Source organism: Mytilus edulis, chromosome 8 (assembly GCF_963676685.1).
Source record: "Mytilus edulis chromosome 8, xbMytEdul2.2, whole genome shotgun sequence".
NCBI lineage: Eukaryota > Metazoa > Mollusca > Bivalvia > Mytilida > Mytilidae > Mytilus > Mytilus edulis.
Window position 1 is genome coordinate 6329207 of NC_092351.1, and position 26153 is coordinate 6355359.

The 26153-nt window shown below is 31.8% G+C and overlaps 1 protein-coding gene across 2 annotated transcripts in view; it reads left to right on the forward strand.

Moving 5' to 3' along the window:
* Positions 1-830: 830 nt before the first annotated feature.
* The window catches only part of LOC139484689 (sister chromatid cohesion protein PDS5 homolog B-like), a 33279-nt gene continuing 7956 nt past the window's right edge, over positions 831-26153 (forward strand). Inside the window, exons 1-26 of one of the 2 annotated variants that reach the window (XM_071268555.1) lie at positions 831-949; positions 3788-3911; positions 4524-4718; positions 6004-6090; positions 6518-6615; positions 7342-7468; positions 7892-7972; positions 8892-9032; positions 9523-9638; positions 10501-10741; positions 10956-11107; positions 11424-11537; positions 16078-16110; positions 16959-17038; positions 17490-17629; positions 17920-18135; positions 18538-18628; positions 19304-19373; positions 20349-20472; positions 20814-20969; positions 21257-21325; positions 21847-21983; positions 23139-23262; positions 24836-25040; positions 25412-25526; positions 25896-26028. In XM_071268555.1, coding sequence (XP_071124656.1) covers positions 3819-3911; positions 4524-4718; positions 6004-6090; positions 6518-6615; positions 7342-7468; positions 7892-7972; positions 8892-9032; positions 9523-9638; positions 10501-10741; positions 10956-11107; positions 11424-11537; positions 16078-16110; positions 16959-17038; positions 17490-17629; positions 17920-18135; positions 18538-18628; positions 19304-19373; positions 20349-20472; positions 20814-20969; positions 21257-21325; positions 21847-21983; positions 23139-23262; positions 24836-25040; positions 25412-25526; positions 25896-26028 — 3138 coding nt within the window. In that variant the 5' untranslated portion in view covers positions 831-949; positions 3788-3818. Of the gene's footprint in view, positions 964-3787; positions 3912-4523; positions 4719-6003; positions 6091-6517; positions 6616-7341; positions 7469-7891; positions 7973-8891; positions 9033-9522; positions 9639-10500; positions 10742-10955; positions 11108-11423; positions 11538-16077; positions 16111-16958; positions 17039-17489; positions 17630-17919; positions 18136-18537; positions 18629-19303; positions 19374-20348; positions 20473-20813; positions 20970-21256; positions 21326-21846; positions 21984-23138; positions 23263-24835; positions 25041-25411; positions 25527-25895; positions 26029-26153 lie in introns of both variants that reach the window. The other variant, XM_071268554.1, reaches the window with a different exon arrangement.

Consider the following 26153-nt stretch of genomic DNA (forward strand, 5'->3'; position numbering starts at 1 on the left):
TTTCAACCGGGTTTCCGACTGATACATAATCTGCAAAACAAACATTATATGTATATGTATCAGGAAAGGGCTTTACGATTTATATATGAAGACTATGTTAGTTCATATGATGAACTACTTTTACGAGCAAAGGTTCCATCACTGAAAATAAGACGTATGCGTAACATGGCTATTGAGTGTTTTAAAATTTTATATAAATTGTCACCACCATGCTTACATGATTTAGTTGTATTGAAAGACTGTAAATATAATTTTAGATATTCTAATATTGTAGATATACCTAGGGTCCGAACAACAACCTATGGTAAGAACTCTTTTAAATACACAGCTGCTGTTTTATGGAATGATCTACCTGATGATTTTAGAAAAATTGCTAATTTTAGTCAGTTCAAAAATATTTTAAAGTCATGGAATGGAAATGACTGTAAGTGCACAGTTTGTGCAGACTTTTAGTTAATATATTATGCAAATCTATTTACCATCTAGATCATATCCCATTTTTTCAATTTTTATGCTATGCATTTTTACCAGCTTTTATGCCTAGTTTACACTTATATGCTTTTAGCCTTAACACCTAGCTTATGCTTATATTCTGCTTTTAGTGCTTCATTTTTGTGCTGTGATATTTATTGCATGTGTACTATATTATGTATTGTGTTGTTATAAATGTTGTACTGTTATATAATGTCTCATATGTCGGTTAAAAGCTCATTAGAGCTTATGTTTAATTGTCTATGTTTTATATACCATGCCGACTCTAAATAAAGCTTATTTATTATTTATTTATTATGTACGTTATGTGTTAACTTTGTGAGTGTCTCGTCGGTAACTATCGGTTTTCGTTGACTGACCAATGAAAATTAATTTAACATTTCATTCCAAAACATTAATGGTGGAAACTTTGGCGCCGTTACCGCATATAAAGATTACCCTGTTTGTTGCCATTTGTGTATGAATAACAACGTAAAAGGGATTTTAGAATAGCATTTCTTCTTATCTACCAAAAAACTTCTTTACCATTTTTTAGAAATAACAAATTTTCTTACCAGACAAAATATTCGCGCATGATCAAATGGATCAAAATGGCGCTGTTTTTTTTTAATATCTGAAATCTCTAGGTTTGATTTATTGCATATTTAACCATCTAAATGGTTGTCGAGTCGGAACTATATGATATCTTTAACACTGAAAGGGCCTGAAATCTGGTTTTATTACACTTACATGACTACAGTTGACAATTGAAAGTTTTCTTTGTCAAAATCTCCTTGTCAAATTTGTGAAATATGTAGCTTGAGTTCATATTTAGAAAAACCTCAAATGTTGCTCTGCTTTATGTTGATATGCTAACAAATATGGTCCAATACTTCTCTAGGGTTGAACCTTACATATTGACATATTTATTTTGCATGCCTTTCAATCTATGTATAGTCGCTGTCCGCTGAAATTCGTAGCGGTTATCGATAAAAAATAATCTTAACTACCAATCGCGTTCACTCATGAAAAAGTTTTTCATATTCCATTCATAAATCGTCAAAAGAAAAACCACTACTGACCTACCTTTTAAGTGATACACCGTATTAATCCTGACCTTCACATTTTCCAGAATGTTTTCTATTGTAATTCAGCCATCTTCGTTTCTATGAGGATCCTTTGTTTACATATGAAATTTGTCACTACCGGAGTTTCCTGTAATATTCTTGTCATTGATGTGATAAAGTTTCCCGCGCTTTATGCAAATTTTCATAACTTAAACTCCACGGAAACACTTCCGGTAAAAACAATGGCTGATTCCACCATTCAAAATTGTCTTGGAAAATGTGAAGGTCAGTATTATCACAGTGCAATCACTTACAAGGACGAGTGAACGTGGTTGATAGTTTAGATTATTTTAACTGAAAACCGCTACGAAATTTCAGCTTCAGGCGACTATTGTGAAGACAAGCATTTGACCAGAGTATTCATGGCCTTCTTTTCCAGCAATAGGTCCAACAGATATAGAGTCATACTGAACTTTCACTAACCCTTACCAAGATTAAAAGTACCCATACTATATCTCGATTGAGAGGTATGTTCTGATGTCCCTACCCATTTGGTTTTATAAAGACTTATTCGGCATCTCTTAAATTCTAACACAAAAGGCCATCAAAAAATGAATAGGGCTGAAGTAGTGTGAGTCGGTATCAGGTCTGTTAGCGCCCAATACACTTTCGCACCCTACACGTTCATTTTGAAAAATGAGATGCAAAATCCTGCATTCTGAGACAATTCCTAAGGCCTTGTTAGGAGGAGTTATTGACCTTTTATTCCAGAAATATTTAGAAAAAAGGATAAATATTAGTCGGTTTAACTTTTTTTCATTAATTCTTCAAACAATTTATTGGAGTTTTGTTGAAGTGATACAATGTCTTTGTTTGTGTACTAGAGGTCATCTTCATCAATGGTTGAAATCCATTCAGTGGATAAGTTCCTGAAACAAAATGGCTTTAATACCATTGTCAATGCCATACATATGATTCTTTTTAACAGGAAGCCTCCAAAAAAAGTCGTTGATTGCCTTTTTTTAAAACCTACTTCGACCTGTTTTTTTTTGGAGGGTGGAATGATTTTTTTTATCCAAAAGTTTTTTTTAACACATAGATCTACATTTTTATTGCTGACCTTTGTTGTCTTTTCTGACGTATATTTTGGTTGTCAGACATTTTCAAACTGGAAGGTACTTTTTAGGGAGGGAAAAGAATTGGAAACATGATGACACTTTTTACATTGAAAACCCCATGTGTTACAAACACTCTGATGATTCTGATGAGAAACCTTGATCTCAAAAGTGCTTTCATAATATCAAAACATAAAGGGAATTTACGTACATTACGACCAATGGCTTTTTGCTATCACTGTTTTTGAAAAATGTAAAAATTATTAGAACTTTTTATGCCATTTTTAGCATTGAAATAGCCAGATCATACACAAAATTTTTGGTGGTCCACAGGACTACTGGTTAACCATGTTTTGGTAGTCCTCCTAGATTTTAGGAGGGCACCAGACTACCGTTAGTGTTGAACCCTGCATTTTAATGTATTCATATTACAGATATACCTGTCCAACTGAAAAAGGTTTAAGAACCAGATATATAAAACTCAAATGCTTTTTGTGTACCCTTTCCACAAGCGCTGAAGTCGATCTTTATTTTTATAGATTTTGATAATGTAAAGATTATTCCACACTTGTATTTAAACTCTTACTCAAAGGCTTTTGATATAAATTCAATCATAATTAGGCCAAATAAAAATATATGTGTGGTTCCAGTAGCCTGACCGACCCTAGTTAAAAATCCCGACCCTAGAACTTTTTTTTTCATTTCTGAAAAATAAATTTACAAACGATCAAATTTTGAGGATTGTGAATTAAAATAATTCAATTCATATATTTCTGTCATCTGAATTTCCATCACAAGTATCTGTTATGGCTAAAATGCAACAATTCATAACAGAATGCAACAAAATTAACTAAAAACGTATCATGACTGTTTATTTTACAACCAAACACATGTAAAAATGGTGGACTTCCAGTTGGGGCGTGTTTAATACGGGAAACAATTTCGGTAAACACGATTTTTTTCTGGATTTTGACATTAAAAAAAAAAAATAAAAAAAAAAAAAAAATTGCCGACCTACCGACCCTATTTTTTAAAAGTATGTTACTGGAACCACACATATATTTTTATTTGGCCTTAGCAAAACTAATGAGACAGTTTGTGTACTCTACTTTTTAACAAGTATCCTTTTTTCAGATTTAAATGTAGTAAATGATCAAGTGCTAACATGAGTGGGAAAGCTAATAAGATAGTGTACCCTCCGGGGTGTAAAGATATTACAGAAGAGATAGGAAAAGAAGAATTAGTGCGAAGGCTGAAGGTAAATTAATTTGTACAAGTGATTATATGTTATAATTAATCTCAAATAGTTTACAGTTTTGATGTGAAAAAAACCATGTCGTCCTACAACCAGATTTACAAATAAAGATCACTACCATGTCTGCTGGCAGTCTGCTTATTGCATTTCCAAACCAGAACCAAAAAAAGCCTTGGTCATATTGCATTGGCTTAGATACTCTTAATATGTACTCAAAATACTTTTGGTTCTGTTGATTTTCAGATTCTTCAAAGTTTACAACATATATTCATAACCCCCCTAAAATACCAAAGATTATATGTGGGCTATACCAGAAAAAACAAGATGGGAGTTAAATTAAAAGGCACTTTTTTTTATGGCCATCACCCATACAATTGCATTTATCTTTTTATACATAACCACACAATTACAACAAGTACAAGTGCCACCCAACCCCCATTCATTATCTTGTATTCATTGATTTAATGACCAGATTATGTACAAAACTTGCCAAACATTTATTTCTGTTAAAACATGAACCTTATTTAAAAAGTAAAACATAAGAATAAAACAATACAAATAAATGGTATAAAATAAAGATGTCAAAGGGAGATAATTTATTATTTTTCTTGACAGTTGTTAGCAAGAGCTTTCCAGGATATGGGACAAGATGACAATGATCAATATTCTGGTCTTGCTGTATACTTAGCAACAGATTACTTTCTGGACCATCAGAGTAAAGATGTCAGATTACTGGTTGCCTGTTGTGTTGCTGATGTCTTTAGGATATTTGCACCTGAGGCTCCTTACAAGGATCTGAAACACTTAAAGGTAAAGATGTATGTAGTGAACTTTTAATGACCTATTCCATTGCTTTTGAAAGAAATCAAGGTCTTTTACTCACCCTAATGGGAATTTTTGTTTTAATAGCATTAAAATTTTTTGTTGTGACTGGGGAATGCATCAAATATCAGTTGACTATAAATTAAATATATTACAATATAAAGGTGACTTGTTTATACACAACTTTGCTTTGTTGGAAATATAGAATGAATATCTGACAGCAAGATCCTAGTTGTACTGCAAAAACATAAAACTCTTGAATAGCAAACTGTTGAATACACTTTAATAAATAACCTCAGTTTGTTGCCTGCAATGAAAAATGAAACGTTTTTATTGGGAAAACTCGCAGAGGTGTTTACTTGTACGAATTGTCCGTATTTTACAACTGATTTTTTAATAAAATTAATATGGATTCGTCATGAAAAAGGTACGGATTTTCGATTAATTTGGAAAAAAAAATCATAGTTGCTTCCGTTTACCGCGATCGGTGTCTAAAAGGCCCTTTTTGACTGGGAATAGCGCAAAATGATAGCGATCAAGTTTAATTCTTGGACGGCATGAATCAGGATGACTGGGTTTGGAATTATGCAAATTCCCCACAGTAGCGCACATTGTGAAAAGTTTTTTCTTGCGTTAGAAAAAAACAAACTGAACAAAGATCCTGCGAACTCTGAACTGCGAATTGAATTCGATGTACATAGTACCTGGTTGAAGTCTTAAATTATTGACAACTTTGTATTGAAAGTAACTTGATAATATTTATAGTCATTCAGTGGCAATTAAATTTCTAGTCATAAGTATTGAAATCTAATCCCTATTGAGTTTATTATTTTGAGGTTTTGTATTTTTAATGTGTTTTACAAGATTAAATAATTAATGAAATTTCAAACGCACATATCTTGTTTCTTTGTAAGTACACATGCAGTGAATACCAGATTTGCGTGCTTTGACTTATTCCAAACTTAAGCTCAACTTTTTTGTCAAATCATGCAAATTTTAGGTTATAATCTTTGTTGCAAAAATATCTGAATAAGACTGCAGATACGGTCAGAATACAGGAAATTGCATCTAATTTTTCAAAATTTTCTTGGGGGGGAGGGGGGCATGCCTCCAAACCCCCGCCTAGATGGTTCGTGCCGCTTCGCTGCACTCATCGAGAGTATTACTGACAACATTTCAAAACTACTGACAATTCTACTGATAGACATCAAACAGGTCTGAACTCTGGAATAACGAATTTTTTCCTAAAATTATGTATTATGTTTGATTTTAGGATATCTTCATATTCCTTGTTAAGCAGTTGAGAGGTTTGGAAGACCCAGACTCACCATCATTCAAGAGATACTTTTACTTGTTAGAGGTAAATATTAATTAGATACAGATAATTTTACAGCTATTAAAGATTACAATAGCCAAGTGTATTGAAAGTTTTCTCGATATGATGAAACAGGTGCTGGTAAAGATTATTAAATGAAAAGTTCATTTTTTGTCAATTCATTCAAAATAAACTCATAACTGCTTGTGAGATTATTATACCCCTTTTATAGATTTAAGTGTTTATCTTTGGTTCCTGACATATTTAGCTATCACATCTAAAAGAAAGAGTAAATGGCCAGTTACACAAGTGGTAACAGTAATTTATTGTTAGTCTGTAAACTGACCATACAGTATAAAATGCAGATTCACAATAAGAAACAAAAGTTTGTATGCGTCAGCGAAATGTACCAGATATAATTCATGAAAACCTCAAATTTATACCAACAGTTAATATTATTTTATTATTGTAGAATCTAGCTTGGGTCAAGTCCTTTAATATTTGTATTGAACTGGAAGAGAATCAAGAAATCTTCTGTAGTTTGTTCCAGCTGATGTTTTCTATTGTAAGGTATGTACTATGTAGTGTTTAGCTGGAGTATTGTAATGGATTAATCATAACATCACTAAAGGTCATTTTATCTGTTCATGATCGAACTTATTGTTTTATATAAATAGAAGATGTGGCATGATTGTCAATAAGACATCTCACCACCAGAGACCAAATGACACAAATTTACCATTAGAGGTCACCGTACAGCCTTCAACTATGAGCAAAAACCATATCGCTTAGTCAGCTATAAAAAAAATGCTTAAATTGTTTGTTAGCTCAATTTTGCAGTATAGAAAGAAAAGCAATTAGACATGTTTGCATGTTTAAATAATGCATTAAAAATTCCTGTTGGATGCAGAAAAGGAAAGTTTGTTTCCTGACATCATTGAATTGTGTACTCTAATATGGTACAGTTTTCTGTCTAGTGCCTATCTGCTTTGTAAAACATAGAAACCGACCAATTAGAGACATTCCAAGCTATATGCCTTCGGTATATCAGTAAATTTGGAACTTTACTACAAGATTAATATAATTAATATCCGTTACTGACAATTACTCACTTCAACTGATCATGACATTTTCTGATTTAATTTGCCTATGTTGTTCATTGTTTAATTTTTGTGTTTATCATGTTTAGTATTTTTCACTCTCCTCCTGGAGGCAATAAAGAATATATATATATTGAGAAATTAATAATCTATGTAAATTAGTAAAGTCGTATATCAATGGAACTTTTGTTTGTAGTGACAAGCACTCCAGCAAAGTGAAGAACTTTGTATTGGATATGTTGACTCCACTTATCACTGAGGCTGATTCTGTGTCACAAGAACTAATGGACATTATCTTGTTAAATGTTGTAGAACCTTACAAGGTAAAAATAACTAGGATCAAATACAAACTATTGTCACAAAATCTAAAGGATTTTTTCTGTCAAGTGAAGTAGAAGCATACTAGATAGATAAGATGCTCCGGGTGGAAAATTTTAGCATAAAATTAAGAATTATTGATTCAAAACCTACGAAAGTGCCAGTCTGCACCGAAAACTTTTTCAACTACTAGTCCGAAGACCAACATTCTGACATTTTTCTTATTGGTCCAAACTAAGTTTTGCAAAAATTTACTTGTCCGAATGATATTTTACTAGTCTGGGGCATCGGACCAGTGGCTAAGCGTGCAGACTGAAGTGCTTATTGAAAATTTCAGTGAAATAATTTGGTATTTAAATTTGAAAGTTTTAGTAAAATATCTCATTAAACATGGACAAATTGTTTTATGTTTTCTCTTGCTCTTACAGACACAGAAAAGAGTAGCATATGCACTTGCCAAGGAGCTACTCATCAGATCAAGTAATGCTATTGAACCGTATATACAAGCAGTATGTATTATATTATTTGTAAATTTAAGTTCTGTTTTATTCAGCAGAATTTCAACTCCTGACACCACTTAAGGACCAAACAAATCAGGTCTTACAGGGATGATTATATTTAAGGTTAAAATAGAACACAGTGTCTTAGGCCAAAAAAAAATATATGTCTGTTTCCTGTTTCCTGACCGACCCTGACTCAAACCCCCCGACCCTAGATCTTTTTATTCAAATCCGGAAAAAAATCGTTTCCAATCCAGATCCGTATTTTACTATACCCAAACAATCAAAATGGCTGCTCCCAGCACAAATGTGCTACAATTAAGGTTTAAAAAATATCAGCACTGGGAGGATTATTCAATTAAAGCTTCTTTAAAGGGATTAAATCATTTTGGGGTACAGGACCCTAACCAAACATGACATGTAACCGACTGCAAATCTGACAGGGAGTGCAAAAATAAAAAATTAAAAAATCCCGACCTACCGACCCTGATTTATTTGCCTTGGAAGCAGGAAACAGACATATTTTTTTTTTTGGCCTGACACAAGTATTCCAAAAATTTATGGTGTTATACAAAATTGGAAAACAAATGAATTGTGTATGCCCCTAGATGCATCTCTCCTGGAACAATCAATATCCATTTAAACCGGAAATGTGATGGTAAAGACTTGCCTATTGTAAAATTTACACCAATGTTGAAGGCCTCACTGACATCAAGATGAATAACATCAATATATGCTTTGTTCCATTATTTATGGTCTTTATCAAGAAATGACAAATGTAAAAACAATACAAATGAGAAAACAAACAACCTGATTTATGTACAAAGCAATAAACAAAAAGCAAATATGATTGACAGCAACAAATAATTTATACCAATTTTGTAATTAGTAATTTGCATCTAGATTGGTTTTCTTGTTTATTTTTCAGTTTTTCAACAATACTTTGATGTTGGGTAAAAGCTCTGAAAGTGAACTTTCTCATAGGCTTTATGACCTAATTTATGAACTGAATCAGATTTCTCCAAATGTGTTGTTGTCAGTTCTACCCCAGCTAGAGTTTAAACTGAAGGTAAGTCACTATTTAAAATCTGTTGGTAAAATACATACATGTACAGAGTACATAAAAAATGTGAAAAAAAACCACTGCGTTAAGATTTTTATACAAGTGTATTGTGTTATTAAATTTTTTAAGCCTCCTTCGTGGCGGGGAAGGCATTAAGTTTTAGTCTTGTCCATTTGTGCATACATCCTTCTGTATATCCCAAACTAATTTTCTGTTCTCTAACTTTTGTTTACCTCAACCAAATATTATGTAACTTCCTCCCAATGCTTATTACCAGTAAACACAGATCAAGTTGAAATATTGCTGGCGTCACTTCGCGGTTGTCGATTTAAGTCCCTTTTTATTAGAAAAATTGGAAAATTTGCAGTTTAGTTTATTACCAAATGTTATAAAACTTTACGATGCTTATTACCATCAAACTCAGAATAAGTGGCTTCACTTTCACCATTCTTGAGTTATCTCCCTTTATAAATCATATATATCATGAATATTTCAGAGTAATGAAGAAAGTGAAAGAAAACAAGTAACAAAACTTCTAGCCAAGATGTTTTCTGATGAGGGATCTAATCTTGTAGAACAAAATAGACCACTTTGGATTTGTTTTCTTGGAAGGTGAATTTATTAAGCTAACTTTCATTAAAAAAAAACAGAAGAAGATTCAAAGGGGGTAACAAAGATTCCAATGGTAAAAAAAATACAATCAATGGATTCTACAAAACACCACACATAGAAATAATGATTGAATAACAAGAAACTTGTCCATAGAAGTTGAACTAAGATGCTCCAGAAGTGATAGCAGTTACTGCTCAACCAGTGGCATAATACTGAAAACAGAGAAATTGTGTATCAGCTGTATACATTTGTGACATCTTCTGACTTAGGCCTAAGAAAAAGATATGTGTTTCCGGTAACATCATTTTGAAAAATAGGGTCAGTAGGTCGGAATTCTTTTTTTTTTTTTTTTTTTTTTTTTTTTTGACATCGTAAATGAAATCCGGAAAATTATCATGTTTTTTCCAAGTCCGGATCCGTAATTAGTTTCAAAAACCGGAAGTGTGCCATGTTTTTGAAGCACCTGCTGTGCAAATTTCTTGGATTTTAACCTATTTGGAATACCTTTTGACATTAATAAAATGTTTTACTGGCTTTCTATGCAAGAGGAAGCAAGAGAGAAAAAATATTATGTCATCTATCAGAAGCCTGTGTCAAAAACAGGGTCGGTTGATAAATTTTTTTTTTTTTGGAAGATCCAATAAAAAAGTTAGGGTCAGGGCTAAAAAACAGGGTCGGTCGGGTTACCGGAAACACGGATCTTTTTTTTCTCGGCCTTAATAACATTAGGATACCTGTTTGTCTTATTAGGTGTAAACAATATTTTATTATGAATAATACAAGTATAAATATAAACACATTCACAATAAGGATTTAGAAACAAGCAACAAGTGCTTATATTAATTCGTCTCCTTTATTTCAGATTTAATGACATAAGTATACCTGTTCGTCAGACCTGTGTCCAGTTCTCACAATATTTCCTTATTAATCACCCTGAAACTAATAAAGATATTGTAGAACAACTGAAATCTAGGAGCCATGATCCTGAGGAAACTATTCGTATGGAGGTTGTCAACACAGTACTCAGTGTAGCAAAGAAAGATTTCAGTATAATTAATGAAGAATTACTTGGCTTTATCAAGGAGAGAACATTAGATAAGAAAGTAAGAGTAGTTGCATCTGCCAGAGTTAGTGAACTAAGAAATTTAAATTTGAATTGTGATGCAGTATTTGCAGAAAAAGATTTTTTCATTAGTAGTAGTATATACATTACTCTTCTGTTGTAGGTTTCATTTGTTATATTATAATCTGATAAGTACCATCCATGATATGATGCACATAAAAAGTTGTTGTAATCAAATTGTTTTATTTGTCTAGTTCCAAGTGAGACGAGAGGCATTAATGGGACTGGGACAACTATACAAGAAATATACATTTGGTGAAAAAGTGGAGGAATCTTTTGTTGAAAAAGTATCATTTATTAAAGACAAGATATTCCATCATTATTATCAACAGAGTAGTGATGACAGGTAATGTAGTAATAACACAATTTAAGAAAAGTCTTGTTCTTCTTGGGTTTTGTGGATCAAGCCTTGGATTTTAGTTTTCTTTTCAGGTTTTAACTTTCAAAATTAAAAAAAATCCAACCACCCACCTTCATAATTTTTGGAACAGCCCTTAATAAAATTAAGTTCTGGATTGTTTACAGAAAACTAATATCTATTCTGAATATCTGCTTGTATTGTTAAATATATATGAAGCAATCTAATGTTCTTTATTAAGTTTTGTCATAGTGTTGGAATCATAAATTAATAATACAGGTATATAATTATCTTTTTATTTCAGACTCCTAGTAGAGAGGGTATTTAACACCTGTTTAGTTCCATATAATATGCCAGAAGAAGACAGGATGAGACAGTTCTTACTGTTATATTGTACCCTAGATGAACATGCTATAAAGTTAGTAGATATGATCACATCATATTGCCAAATATAGCAAATCAATTTCAGGTTTTGGATATTATTCAGTTTACATTTGAATTCTAAGCTTTTTATTCGCCCATGTATGAGACGAATTATGATATACAGTTGTCCATCTTCATCTGTCGTCAACATGTCAGACATTAACTCAAAAAGGCTTCCATAATTTAACATGTAACTTAAATGAATTGTTCATTTCTCTTGACGTGAACTTCATTTTGTTATTTATAAATTTTAGATTTTACGTTTTGGGGTTTTGGGGTTGTATTCATTTCCAGTTTTCTGACATTTATTCAATAATCAATTCCACTGTGTCTAAACCACACCGGCAAAATTTGCTCGGACTCGATGGTATCTAACATCCGGCACAATGACGGAACACCAATAGACAAAAGAAAGGTAGGTTTCTCCTTATTTTTTTATTTTTTTTATGATATCGAAAAATATATATACATATACAACTATTTTCTACTGTGAGATGCAATATTTTCTACAACCGTTCTATAATAACGGAGAAATAAGTCAAAATGCATGTCAAAATGACGAATTGAGTGAACCTTGCCTCGAAATTGTTTAATTTCTCGTTAAATTGTTCACATTGTACGAAAAGAAAGGTACGGGAAGATAGATATTGACACGAAGATTGCAAATTTAGTTATTATGGGCATCTCCATAATTGTATCTCTGTGTATGGAACGAAAGAAATGGGTCATGTCAAAATGGAACTGGCCGGTTTCGTCAATGTATACAACCCGGTTTCGTCATAGATTTCAAAATGCATGTTTGGTCAAATAAAAAAAATCATAATCGCATTACATTATAATTGATTATTTAACTTCAGCGTTCAAACGGAGTTTTGTTGGTCGTTGGAAAACAAGTTCGTTCACCGGACAACGGCTTGTTATTTATATGAGTCTCAGATTCAAATAAATAATAAGCAAAAACTTGAATTCCTACTCTTATCATGCTTATAGAAAACAAATATTTTAATATACTTTGCATTCCGAAATTTTTTAACAGCATATTGAGATTAAAGCTCTCTAAATATGCGTTTTCTATATGTGTTATGGGAAAATATGCTGAACATGTTTAAACTTGAAATTAAAGTTTACGGTCTTAAAAATCGAAACACACAATTGATATGTGATTTTCTCGCACAAAATGATGGACACCTTTATAAGTAATCTAATCATTTTATGTATGTAATCTTTTCTACAATCGTTAAAAATAAATCTTCTTAAGGATGAACGTTAATAATAAGACAACTGTATATGCATGCATAATCGACATAAAAAATGAATGTAGGATTACAACTACCATGCATTAAAATAATTTTGTTTATCCCTTATTGTAACTATACTGCTATGTACAAATTAGTATAATAGTCTCAGGTCATCGACAAAATTCAATAATAATTATTTTGTTAACATTACTAAAAAAAACGAGTCTGTACTGTCGCCGTTGTGTTATGATGATCGTACATTGACGTTGGTCAATATATTTTGACAATATATACGGACAGACGGATTCAGTTTATTTTAAAGTGGACGTAATTCGCACAACTTTTACATACCGCCGAGCGTAGCGAGTCGAACAATATTTTGATTATTTTTTGCTTTACAAAATCGTTAAATACAGGATTCAATATAGTTTTGGCAACAAAAGGTGGGGTCGGGGCGTGCAACCTATACGTCATCTAGATTCGCCACTTATCTTATAACAAAGTGTATACCGAATTAAAATATTGTAAGAAATGAGAAAACAGGGACACCCGGGAAATCGGATTATGTGAGTTGGATTATGTTTATTATAATAAATGCCGAATATCAAGTTCTTTTTATCGATTTCTATACATTTTTTTTCAAATATATATAAATGTTATATAGCAAAAATGACAGACAAATATACAAATAAATCGACTTGGCCGATATCCTAATAAAACTTATTGACCTTTAATTACGAGTTTTTTTTTCCATTTCTTTGCGTTTTTACACGCCCGTCCCAATTTTGACAGGACGTATTATTGTATACACCCGTCTGTCCGTCCGTCCTTCCAGCCGTCCGTTCCTCCATCTATCAGTCATTCGATCCGTCTATCTATCCGTCTGTCCAGCATAAACATGTCGCACCGTAACTTCAGGACAGCTTATCTTATTTTCTTAAAATTTAACATACTTATTTCTTATAATAGTCAAACGATCTGCAAACCTTTTATTGAAAATCAAAAAATCTTTTTGAGTTACAGAAAATGTAAGTGAAACAGGAATGTGGGTTTTTTTTAACATGTCGCGCCATATCTAAAAAACGAAGTATTATAACGGCATAAACTTTATACACTTCTTAGTTATTTAAATATTTTAAACTTCTGTTTACTTTTTGGTGATGTTTAAATTTTGGTTTAGAGTGATTGAATTTTTTTACATTTATAATTTAGGGCCCTGTTATAGCTTGCTTTCATGCAGTTTGTGTGTTTTTCTCATTGTTTAAGGCATACGCTGACCTAAACTTGATTAATTCAACATATTTTTTGTGTCTTAAAGAAAGTTGTCTCATTGTCAATGTTGATGGGATAAGTGGTTACCGTCACTTCTTCTTAATAAGACCTAGATATAAATTACGGTCATGTTTTGCAAACCAACTTTTATACACATTGAAAATACAAAACTGTCAGATATTGTTTTCGAAAGTTATCTTGAAGTTTCAATTGAATTTGAACTGTACAAAAAATGAATTTGAACTGTAAAAATAATGTTTAAGTGTGAAAACTCGCTTTAGTGCGCAAGTAACACAGTATATATAGTACCAGAAAATCTGGCAAGACTTCATGCATGATTAATTTGTGCAGAACAGTATAGACTATAGTCGGTTTGGGACTGTTCGTCAATGATTGAATGCATAAATGTATTAATAATTGATAGTAAATATTGTAAACTAAGTGTATATAATATAGTATAGTAAATTAAAATTATGGCACAATCAAAACACATCCTTTTATTTTTCATCTTTACATACTACTATTATAAACAAAGAAAATATAATGATGTTACAAAATAATTAGATACCAGTGTTTGCTATTCAGTATTTATATTCCATTTAAAATTAGTTTGAAGTTAGTGAAATAAGGGATACGCCTTTCATTAGGAAAATGTGTATTAATTATCATAATTAACTATGTCAAAAAGTGCCCGTTTAAAATAGATTTTAACACGCCAAGTTTACTTTACAATAAATATATCTTTAAATTCTCGAAAGACAATGTTCAGATCCGTGCCAAAGTTTCTTTTCATAAATTGTTTGTTAAAAAAAAACACAAAAAAAAACGGGTGATATATGTAGACGAAACCGGGTGATTGTGTAGTAACAACATTGACGAAACCGGTTTATTTTAATTTGACATGACCCTTTTCTTTCGTTCCATACACAGAAATACAATTATTGAGATGCTCATAATAACTAAATTTGCAATCTCCGTGTCAATATCTATCTTCCCGTACCTTTCTTTCCGTACAATGTGAACAATTTAACGAGAAATTAAACAGTTTCGAGGCAAGGTTCACTCAATTCGTCATTTTGACATGCATTTTGACTTATTTCTCCGTTAATATAGAACGGTTGTAGAAAATATTGCATCTCACAATAGAAAATAGTTGAATATGTATATATATTCTTCGATATCATAAAAAAAATAAAAAAATAAGGAGAAACCTACCTTTCTTTTGTCTATTGATGTTCCGTCATTGTGCCGGATGTTAGATACCATCGAGTCCGAGCAAATTTTGCCGGTGTGGTTTAGACACAGTGAATTCACCAATTTGAAAGAAACTTTGGTGAATTGTTTATATATTGACATGAGCTCCATTTTGATTTTTATAATTTTTTGATGTTACGTTTCCGAATTAAGGGTTTTATTCATTACAAAAACAGTGATTTTCCAGTTTTGGGACAATAACTCAAAAATACTTTCAGGAGATTTCCTGTCAATTTAGTAAATTGTTTTATAATTATTGTTGTAAGCTACCATTCTATTGTTATAAATTTTAGATTGTACTTTTCCGAGTTATGGGATTTTATTCATAAAAAAGGGGTGATTTTCAAGTTTTCAGACAATATCCCTAAAAATCTATAAGCAGTTTTAGTGACTGATTTATATCTATTAAGATAACCTCCCTTTGGATTTTTATGAATTTCTGATATGACTTTGAGCAGTAATGGGAATTTACAAAAAAACGTGACAAGCGTATCATATGCTCATGCCGCAGCCGAATATTTAAAGTCGTTCATCGTCACATTTAATATATGAAAGAAAAGATTTCTACAACGGCTGTCATAATTGCTAATGAGTTTGCAGAAATGCCTCAACTACTTCACTGACAAGAAAAATAAGAAAAACTGTATCAAAAATTCTTCCTCCGACTAGAAATGCATAACGTGTCCTGATTTGATATGTATGGTATGTTTTATCTTTATGAATGTTAGAACTGTTATTGAAAGCTTAATAAAAGAATTTATTAATTTTCAGGGCTTTCCAGGAGATGTTTAAACATAGAATAAGGTATGTGGTATGACAAGATCATAAATAGTTATTATATTAATTTTACATACATATTTAAAATTTTATAGTAAAGAATAAAGAAAAAATATATTGTGACTGCAACCTTATAAAATCCATTATAATCACCATATGGCCTTCACAATGAACATATACTGGTATAAACATATACATAGGTGTATTGAGATGCTTATCTAAAAGTTATGACTTTATATTAGTCTACTAACTTGGATGCTTGGACAGAGTCTTGATGCCTTGATATTGGATTATAGATTTAATCATTTTTGTTTTCTGAAACTTAATGTTTTTGTGCAGTGTTGAAATACTAACATTACAGTCAGACTTGCATTTACACAACATCAATTGACTTTATCATTAACAGCTGTTTTAAATCTGGATTTTTGGAGAATGGATTTAACCAGATGTGATTTTTTTATTGCATTTTCCTTTTAGTATTATACTATAACAATTGGTTGTAAGAAAAACTATGTCTTCATGTTTCTGGTGCACATGATTGATTCAAGCATCACTGAGTCTTATGTAAACAAAACGTGTGTCACGCAAATATACAATTACAATCCTAATATCTATGATGAGTTTATTTCTATTATTCCTTGTTTTACACAGTGTTCGAGCTATGATTTTACAGATGGTTTATTTATATTACTCCTTGTTTTACACAGTGTTTGAGCTATGATTTTACAGATGGTTTATTTATATTACTCCTTGTTTTACACAGTGTTCGAGCTATGATTTTACAGATGGTTTATTTATATTACTCCTTGTTTTACACAGTGTTCGAGCTATGATTTTACAGATGGTTTATTTATATTACTCCTTGTTTTACACAGTGTTCGAGCTATGATTTTACAGATGGTTGAAGCAATAGAACAACAAGCTTTACTGAATCCAAGGATTGTTAGTTTGTCAAGTAAGTAAAACAGGACTTTAACAAATCACAAATAACAATTCTTATAAATGATTGAAACTTTTGAAATAAAAAATAACAAAACATGCAAAAATAGTACCCTAAAACAAAAGGAACTGCCAAAATGACTATTTTTAAGGAACTGGCTGTAAGGCCTCTTTTTATCCTCATTCTGTTCCTGTTTGATGGATAAAAACCAGATTTACAGAGTTTACAATTTGAATATTTTGCTCTTTATAGTTTACATATTTATCTGCTATTTCAGGTAATTTTAGTTTTCATACTTCAGTTTTATTTTAAGATTATATTTACTTAATAAACTTACAGTTTGTGATACCCATTTTGAATATCATATGGATATTTCACAAAACCCAGTTTAAAAATGCTAGGGGAAGAATTGTTTGATTGCAAGGATCTGAGGAGGAAGTAATTATGCTTTATATTTTACTTATAGGAACTTTACCAGAGACTGGAAAAGCCATTGAGCATCTAAAGAAATTTTGTCAGATAATCAAGGATGACAAAAGACTTAGGAGCTATTTAATCAAATTACTGAGTCAAGATTGTACATGTAAAAAAGCACAAGATTTAGTGGTAAGTTACATTCATATATATTGAATGAATTACAAATCTACCTTTTTGGGGCATTAAGGAATGACTTTTCTATTCATTTGTCAAAAACCTTTCAAACTGAGTGCTACAATATGAAGTATTCCAATTTAATGCACTGGTAGTACATCATAATGAGATGTGCTTGCAGCAAAATATTTGAAGTCTGACATTTTGAGTTTAGATATATTTTCTTGCATCAAGATTAATTTAGGCTTCAATACTGAAGATAAATGATCAATATGCATGTATAATTAAGACATTTAATATTTTAGAGAGAAATTTTGAAGAAGTTAGGAGGTCCATCACAGGGTACACAGAATATTTATTACAACACTATAAAAAGTTTGTTAGAGAGAGTGGCCCCTGTAATGATAGACATATCAGCAGTAGACCAGCTGGTCTCCCATGTAGACGACTCTGTCAGAGGTCTAGGTATTATTACAGAGGGAATAGACAGTGCTGCTGAGAAAAGTGTTAAATTATTAATGGTAAGGATTATAGGATTTGTACTTGTCTTACTATTGTTGTAAGGTGTGAAGGTTAATTCATAAGCCATGAATTCTTTATAAGCTGTTAGCTAACTTGTAAATCAGGGTTTCTTTTTATCCTTTTGGTACAAGTTGATTAAATGAATTATTTTGTGTTCAGTTCTCAGTAGGTGATACACATTTAGGAAATATTAAGTTTTTGGTAACCTAACAAATTATCAAATTAAATTTCAATAATGATTTAAATTGCCCTTAATATGTATGAAACATGAACCACTGGACATTGAGATATCTATCAACTTTTTCATTGTTTTCTTAAGAGATATGCTGTAATAAGTTAAACCATACATAGATAAATCTGTACCAGATAAAATATCTCAGTAATGTGGTTTTATTTTTAAGGTACTGTCATGGACATATCCATACTATTTTAAAACAGAAGAAACATACGAACTACTATTGACGTTTATGAAACATGATGATGAAAGTGTTGGTATGTATTGTAAATTGATATAAAAAAAAGAAGATGTGGTATGATTGCCAATGAGATAACTCTCCACAAGATATCAAAATGAAACAGAAATTTACAACTATAGGGCACCGTACAGCCTTCAACAATTAGCAAAGCCCCTACTGCATAGTAAGCTATAAAAGGCCCAAAAATGACAATGTAAAACAATTCAAATGAGAAAACTAACATCCTAATTTATGTATAAAAAATGAATGATAAAACAAATAAGTAACACATAAACAAAGGACAACCACTAAATTGCAGGCTCCTGACTTGGGACAAGCACATACATACAGAATTATTATGTACATTGTATGTTTAATTTTACTCTTTTTTTTCCTTCAGATTGAACTTGCTGTATAAAAATGGGCATATAACAATTTGCTTCAATAGAATTTTATTTATGACGTTTTAAAGAAGTTCTTAAAGTTTATAGCCACAATTCAAATTACAAGAGAGAAATCAAAATTAGGATCATTAAAGAAATATTTGAAAGGGGTAGGGAGTCAAAGCAACCTTTCTTTTCATTACTATTTATTTGAGTTTTTTCACATGATTTTTTTTTATTACTCACACTGATATATACATGTATAAAAGTAATTTGGTCCTGCTCTTTATACTGTTTTACTGTCAATTAAGTACTTTATTTATTTTCAGCTGACCTTACACTACAGATATTCAATAACATTGGAAAAAATCTTCAAAAGGATTATCCCAATATATACTCGTAAGTATATGTCACAATTATTCTGTTCATTTGTATTTGAGTATGTTTGTTTTGTTCATGCATCGTTGACAATGTAATGGAATTTGATGCGGCTGTCATACAAGTCAGAGGTTTAGCTAGCTATAAAACCAGGTTCAATCCACCATTTTCTACATTAGAAAATGCCTGTACCAAGTCAGGAATATGACAGTTGTTATCCATTCGTTTGATGTGTTTGGACTTTTGATTATGCCTTTTGATTTTGGATTTTCCTTTTTGAATTTTCCTCGGAGTTCAGTATTTTTGTGTTTTTACTTTTTAGATACTTTATATCTTTGAGAATGTGGTTGATAGACAAATGTTTTATATAAATAATATGGGTAAAGATTACCCTTGAAAAAGATAACCCAGCTTTATAAGCTATTGTATTGCTTTTTGTGTGTTTATTTATGAAAGTTAATTTCATTTATAATCTATGAAAAAATAGTTTTAGTTGGCTATCATTACATCTTTACAGCGGATTTCATTGAGTGTGAAGCCAAAGGTAATATCTTTTGTTAGCTTGCTTGTTAGCTGAACCGTGAAGTCACTGTTATGTCAGGTAAACTACCCTCCTTAAGAGTAGACTAGTCCATTAGATAACCCATCTATTTGTCTGTTGGACTAGGCTACTTCGAAAGGAGGGTAGTTTACCTGACATAACAGTGACTTCACGGTTCAGCTAACACGCAAGCTAACAAAAGATATTACCTTTGGCTTCACACTCAATTAAATCCGCTGTAAATGTTCATTTTAATTGCCTGTTCATGTTAAACTTTTCTTAATTACTTTTAATATAAAAGTTAAATGATGAGAGGGTGCCATATGGTGTCATAATTGTTTGCTTACAGTTTAACAAAATGCCTTATTATAATGTAATCATTGCAGATGACATTTATTCAGGCTAATATTTATGCAAATTTGAAAGAAATTGACTTTTTTGTTTAAATCTTTCAGGAGTTTATTACCAGTTGTATCTAGTGCAGCTAAGTTGGGTAATCCTAAACAGTGCAAACATGCCATTAGATGTATTAATACTATATGTAAAAACAAAGAAGCTATATATGGACAAATCTTTGAAGTAAGTACCCTAATATCTAAATGCTTTATAAAAATCTATAATTATGTGAAATGTAGTATTTTATGTAGTTTCAACATTTTAAAAAAGTAAAGGGAGAAAAGATGGAATGTTTTGTAAGCTTTATGGCTGGAGAAAAAACCCTTACTAACAATTTTCTAGGACTTTAAGTGTTGTTCAAGAGAGGCACCTGTGTCATGTATTGAAGGTAAATTTCATTTCATGTTTTAGCATTAGAAATGGAATTATATCAGACAACCACAGCCTAAGATGTAACTAAATTCTTATGATGATTGTTAAGTTATTTACTGCTTGACTCATTAGAAATTTTTGTTATATTATAGCATTATAAGAAGTCACTTAATCCAGAATCAGCCAACTTCATTACAGCTATAGTAGGGCTAGGACATATAGCCAAGCTTTGTCCTGAAGAATTTGCTCCTGATATAAAAACTATAGTCTCTAAAGTAATTGTCAAAGATCTCCTAATGCAAGACCATGTAAGTTTATAATAGTTCTGTACAAGGGGTATATAACCAGATGAGGCCTTTAGTCAATAAGATGATCTGTTGTATTATAATTTCTACTAGTCTTTGATTTTAAAACTGATACCGTCATAAAAATATTAATTAACAGACACTGAGTGACTAATCTGGATTGTTTTTATTGGTCAAAACTTTTAAATATTTCAAATGTATGTAACTTTAAGAGTTGCATACATTTACATCAAGCATGTTCCATTTTGAATGTTTATACACATATTTATAAGTTCACATTTGTGTTTCAGACATTTGGCCCATCAACAACAGAAAGTTGGTATTCTGAACATCATGTGACAGAGGAATCTATGGCTAAGGTAAGAATTTGGTTGCACATTGTTGAAGCCTGTAATTGTTCACACACGTCCTAGTCTTTTGGACTTATTTGCCACTGGACGTTCAGTAAACAACAAGCAATCAATCTCTTGGTCTTAGTTCACACTTAGGCAATCATCTCCTTATGTTGAAAAAGTTTGGCTCATCAAATGGAATTTTTATTTTTAGAAATTTTACAAGTTTTCAATGTTGCTTATTTTCATCCCTCAAAATAGATTATTGAATAAGGGCTATTCCAGAAAAAAATGTATTGGGGGGGGGGGGGGGGGGTTGGAAGGCACATTATATTGATAATACATGGGTGATGGGAATCAGAGCAACTTTTCACACTATAATGCACTATAATACTCAATTACAATTGTCTGGGTGGCGGGTGCTGACAAAAACTGCCTTCCAACCCCCCCATACATTTTTTTCTGGAATAGCCCTAACATGATTAAGGTCAACTTCCAAGTCTTTTCATGTTTTAGAAATGAATTTAACCAGTGAATTTATTTTGTAGTTACAATCAATGAAATTATTAACCAGATGGTTACAAGGTTTGAAGAGTAATGCAAACAATTCAGGGACGTCAACGCTACGGCTACTGTATACTGTAATAGCTCATGAAGGAGATTTGATGGAGAAAGGAAATATTAAGTAAGCATCATTAATATTAGAAATTTTGTTCAGGGGTAAATTTGAATTATTTTCTTTTGTTAGCAACAATACCATGAATCTATAATTAAGTATCAGAACTTAAATACATGTTTGATTTAGAAAATTAAGCATGATATTTAGGTAAAATTATATTTTAAATTAAACCAGTAATATATAAAATCCATCACTGTGTTGATATTAACCAGAATAAGGTTACCCTAAGCTATATTATGGCAGAAAAAGAGAAAAAGTAAATGATTAAAACTGAGTAATTTATATTTTGATGTTAATTAAGAAGACTGTTAAAGGGGCACTAGCTGTCAAATTCATGGTCACCGATTTGACTCAAATTCTCATATTTGATTTATTACAATGTAAAACACTTATCCAAACTATCAAAAGTCTAAAATAAACAGTTTACAGAGCATGGGGTAGATAATATATAGGTTCGTTTCGTGTGTATTTTAGTCCAGACACCATATAATTAACTATCGATTTGACCTCAGATGACCATATAAGCGATGTAAACATAAATAAAGATATGAATAGATTAAACCAACACATGCAATTGGATTTTTATAGGTCTGTTTGATTTTATTTTATAGATTAAAAATAGATGTTTCTCATTGTTTCTAACCATATAAGAATGAGTTTATGTGCATCGAATTAGTAATCGAATGATTTACCGTAGCTTCACTTTCATTGTTGACATTCTTTTTCTTCAAATAACCAGTACATGTACAATGCATGCATTGTCAATTTCTAGCTAGGGGTTAAATTGAAGTTCACATGAATATGGATTTAAAGAGGTCGACTCATTCACTTGCAAGTGAATAACTAATTATCAATGTTTCTTAGCGTAATTTGACAAAATTGAACCTTTTTGGCTGCAAAAAGCGAATTGTTATTTCACTATTTCACTTTCATTATTTATTGAACAGAAAAAAATCAAACTTTAGATTTTTTATAATTCTTGTAGCTAGTGCCCCTTTAAGGGCTGTGCCAATATTGTACATGAGATGGGTACATGGACAGCTCTCAAATTAATTGATTGTTGGTGGTGTCTTTTCCCTTCAAATTTTGTAGGAATTCAAAATTAAATGAAAAAATTGTATAATAAGAACAACTCTTAACAATTTATCTTTATATTTTCAGTAAACCAGAATTAGCTAGACTGAGATTACAAGCTGGTTGTTGTATGATCAAATTAGCAGAGGAGAAATGCTTCTCTGATATCATTACACATGAACAGTTTCAAGCCTTGGCTTTGTTGATGAATGTAAGTATAGAGTAGTTACTTCACTTAAAGTAAACATGGCATATCAAGTAGCTATTATTCATGGACCAGTCAATGAGGAGGATAAAGATGTTATTGTTTTTCATTAGATGTAAAAAAACAACAATAAAAGATGATATAATTAGGGCTACGCCTTTAGGCGGGTCGCCTTATAGTGATCAGTCTGTCCTCCGTCCGTCCGAATCTAGAGAACTATTATGATTTCATACTTTATACTTTACATGTTTATTAACCAACACCAGAGGGCGTGTCATGATGTATGTACAACTTCCTAGGTCAAAGGCAGGTCGCCCTATAGTGATCAGTCTGTCCGTCCGTCCGAATCTAGAAAACCATTATGATTTCATACTTTATAATTTACATGTTTATTAACCAACACCAGAGGGCGTGTCATGATGTATGTACAACTTCCTAGGTCAAGGCGGGTCGCCCTATAGTGATCAGTCTGTCCGTCCGTAACACTTTAACTTTGTGTCCGCTCCATATCTAGAGAACCATTATGATTTCATACTTTATACTTTACATGTTTATTAACCACCACCAGAGGTCGTGTCATGATGTATGTACAACTTCCTAGGTCAAAAAAACTTTGGTTTCAGTTGACAACCCTGTGTCCTGTAGTGAAGATCGTGTCCGCTCTATATCTTGAGAACTGTTATGATTTCAAAGTTTATACTTGACATGTATATGAACCAACACCAGAGGGTGTGTCATAATTTATGAACGACTGCCTAGGGCAAAGTTAAAGGTCAAAAACTTTGGTTTCAGTTGACAACCCCATGTCCTATGGTAAAGATCGTGTCCGCTCTATATCTTGAGAACCGTTATCATTTCAAAGTTTATACTTGACATGTATATAAACCAACACCAAAGGGTGTGTCATAATTTATTTACAACTTCCTAGGTCAAAGGTCAAGGTCAAAAACTTTGATTTCAGTTGACAAACCCATGTCCTATGGTAAAGATACAATTTTTTAATGCACATTATTCACAGCGGGGCCCACAGAGATGGCTCCCATCTCAATGATATCTAGTTAACATTTAAAAAATCAGTCTCTACACACATATCAAAAAAGAATTTTGGTTTACAAATGGCCGTATTGAATTTAAAAAAAAATCCAATGCAGAAACAAATGTTCAGTCATTTAATGTAGGAAGATGTAGCCATAGATATAAGAAGATGTGGTATGAGTGCCAATGAGGCAACTCGCCATCCAAGTCCCACTTTATAAAAAGTATAATCTTCAACACAGAGCCTTGGCTCTCACCGAACAGCAAGCTCTACAGGGCCCCAAAATGACTATTGTAAAACCATTCAAACAGAAAAACCAACTATCTAATCTGTATAAAAAAAAACCGAGAAACATTTATGAACCACATCAACAAACGACAACTACTGAACATCAGATTCCTGACTTAGGACAGGTGCAAACAATTGAAGCAGGTTTAAAAGTTTTAATAGGTACCAACCTTCACCCTTATCTGAAACTATTGATGTAGCCATGTTTGTTTTACAATCTTATTCAAATTACATATTTTTTTTTATCATTTACAGGATAGCTGTTACCATGTACGTCATATATTCTCTCTTAAATTACACAAAAGTTTACTCACACTTCGACTACCTCTCCAGTACATGTCAATATTTTGTCTGGCTGCCAACGATCCAATGAGGGAACGGCGGACACAGATCAAACAATTCCTACAGAACAATATCACAAAGAGAAGGGAATACATTAAACAGAATCCATCCATTCAAGGTTAGTCTTATGAATCAAAGAGCTAACTTGTATATACAACTGTTTCTGTAGACACTGATCCACCAGAGTTTAAATGAAGTAGATATAAGCAATTAGCACTGTATAGCCTTCGACAATGAGAGTAACCAAAACTGTATATTTGAAAATGTGAAACAATTAAAATGAGAAAACTAACAGCCTCATTTATAATAATACAATTTACAAAAAACAAATATTAAATGAGAGTCAACATCTTCCTAGGTTTATATCTTTAATTATAAAGATGTCTGATACATCAACACTTAATAAGATGTCGACCATGCTTTCTTTAAACGTGGAATTTTATTTTCATGATTACAGAAATAAACATGTTCAATTAAAATGTATTTCAGGAAGAATATTCCATTTCTTACCCGACTATGTGATGCCGTACACTATACATTTACTAGCACATGACCCTGAGCTAAAGGAACACGATGAAGTAGAACCTCTTAAAAATATTAAAGAGTAAGTAATATGTATTGTACTTGGCCTCTCAGGTTCAGAAGGTAGTTCTTGCTGTCATTTATGAGAGGAAGTTTTTTGGGATCATTTGCTTACCTCATATGCTCAAATGTGAACATTATAGTAGTGATAGATAAGCTTTCACAAAGATCAATCTTTTTGTCAATCTATACACATAAAGAGGTAAAGAATCTGGTATTGCTATAGGAATAACAATGATATTTTGACAGGGTTACATTTAAATTCACATCACCTCTGATCAACTTTATTGTCCATTGAAATTTCTTTCGCCTATTATTGCCATAACAGAGCTTACAAAAATTTTCAAAGAGTCAAAGAGAAAGGACCATAATTACACATCCTTGTTTTCAGATGTCTGTGGTTTAATATGGAGCCTTTGATCAGTAAGAGTGAAGACTATAATTACACTTTCTTTAGACGAATGATCGAGAATATTAAACAGACAAAAGATGCTCAGGATCCAGATGATGAAGAAACAAATATGGTATGTTTAGCTAAAGTGGGGAAATTTGTAACTGGGTTTTCTGAAGGAAAAACCTCCTGTTTTAAAACTTGAACCATATACCAGCAGTTTCCATGCGATAATTTCTGAACTGTCTAACCAATGTT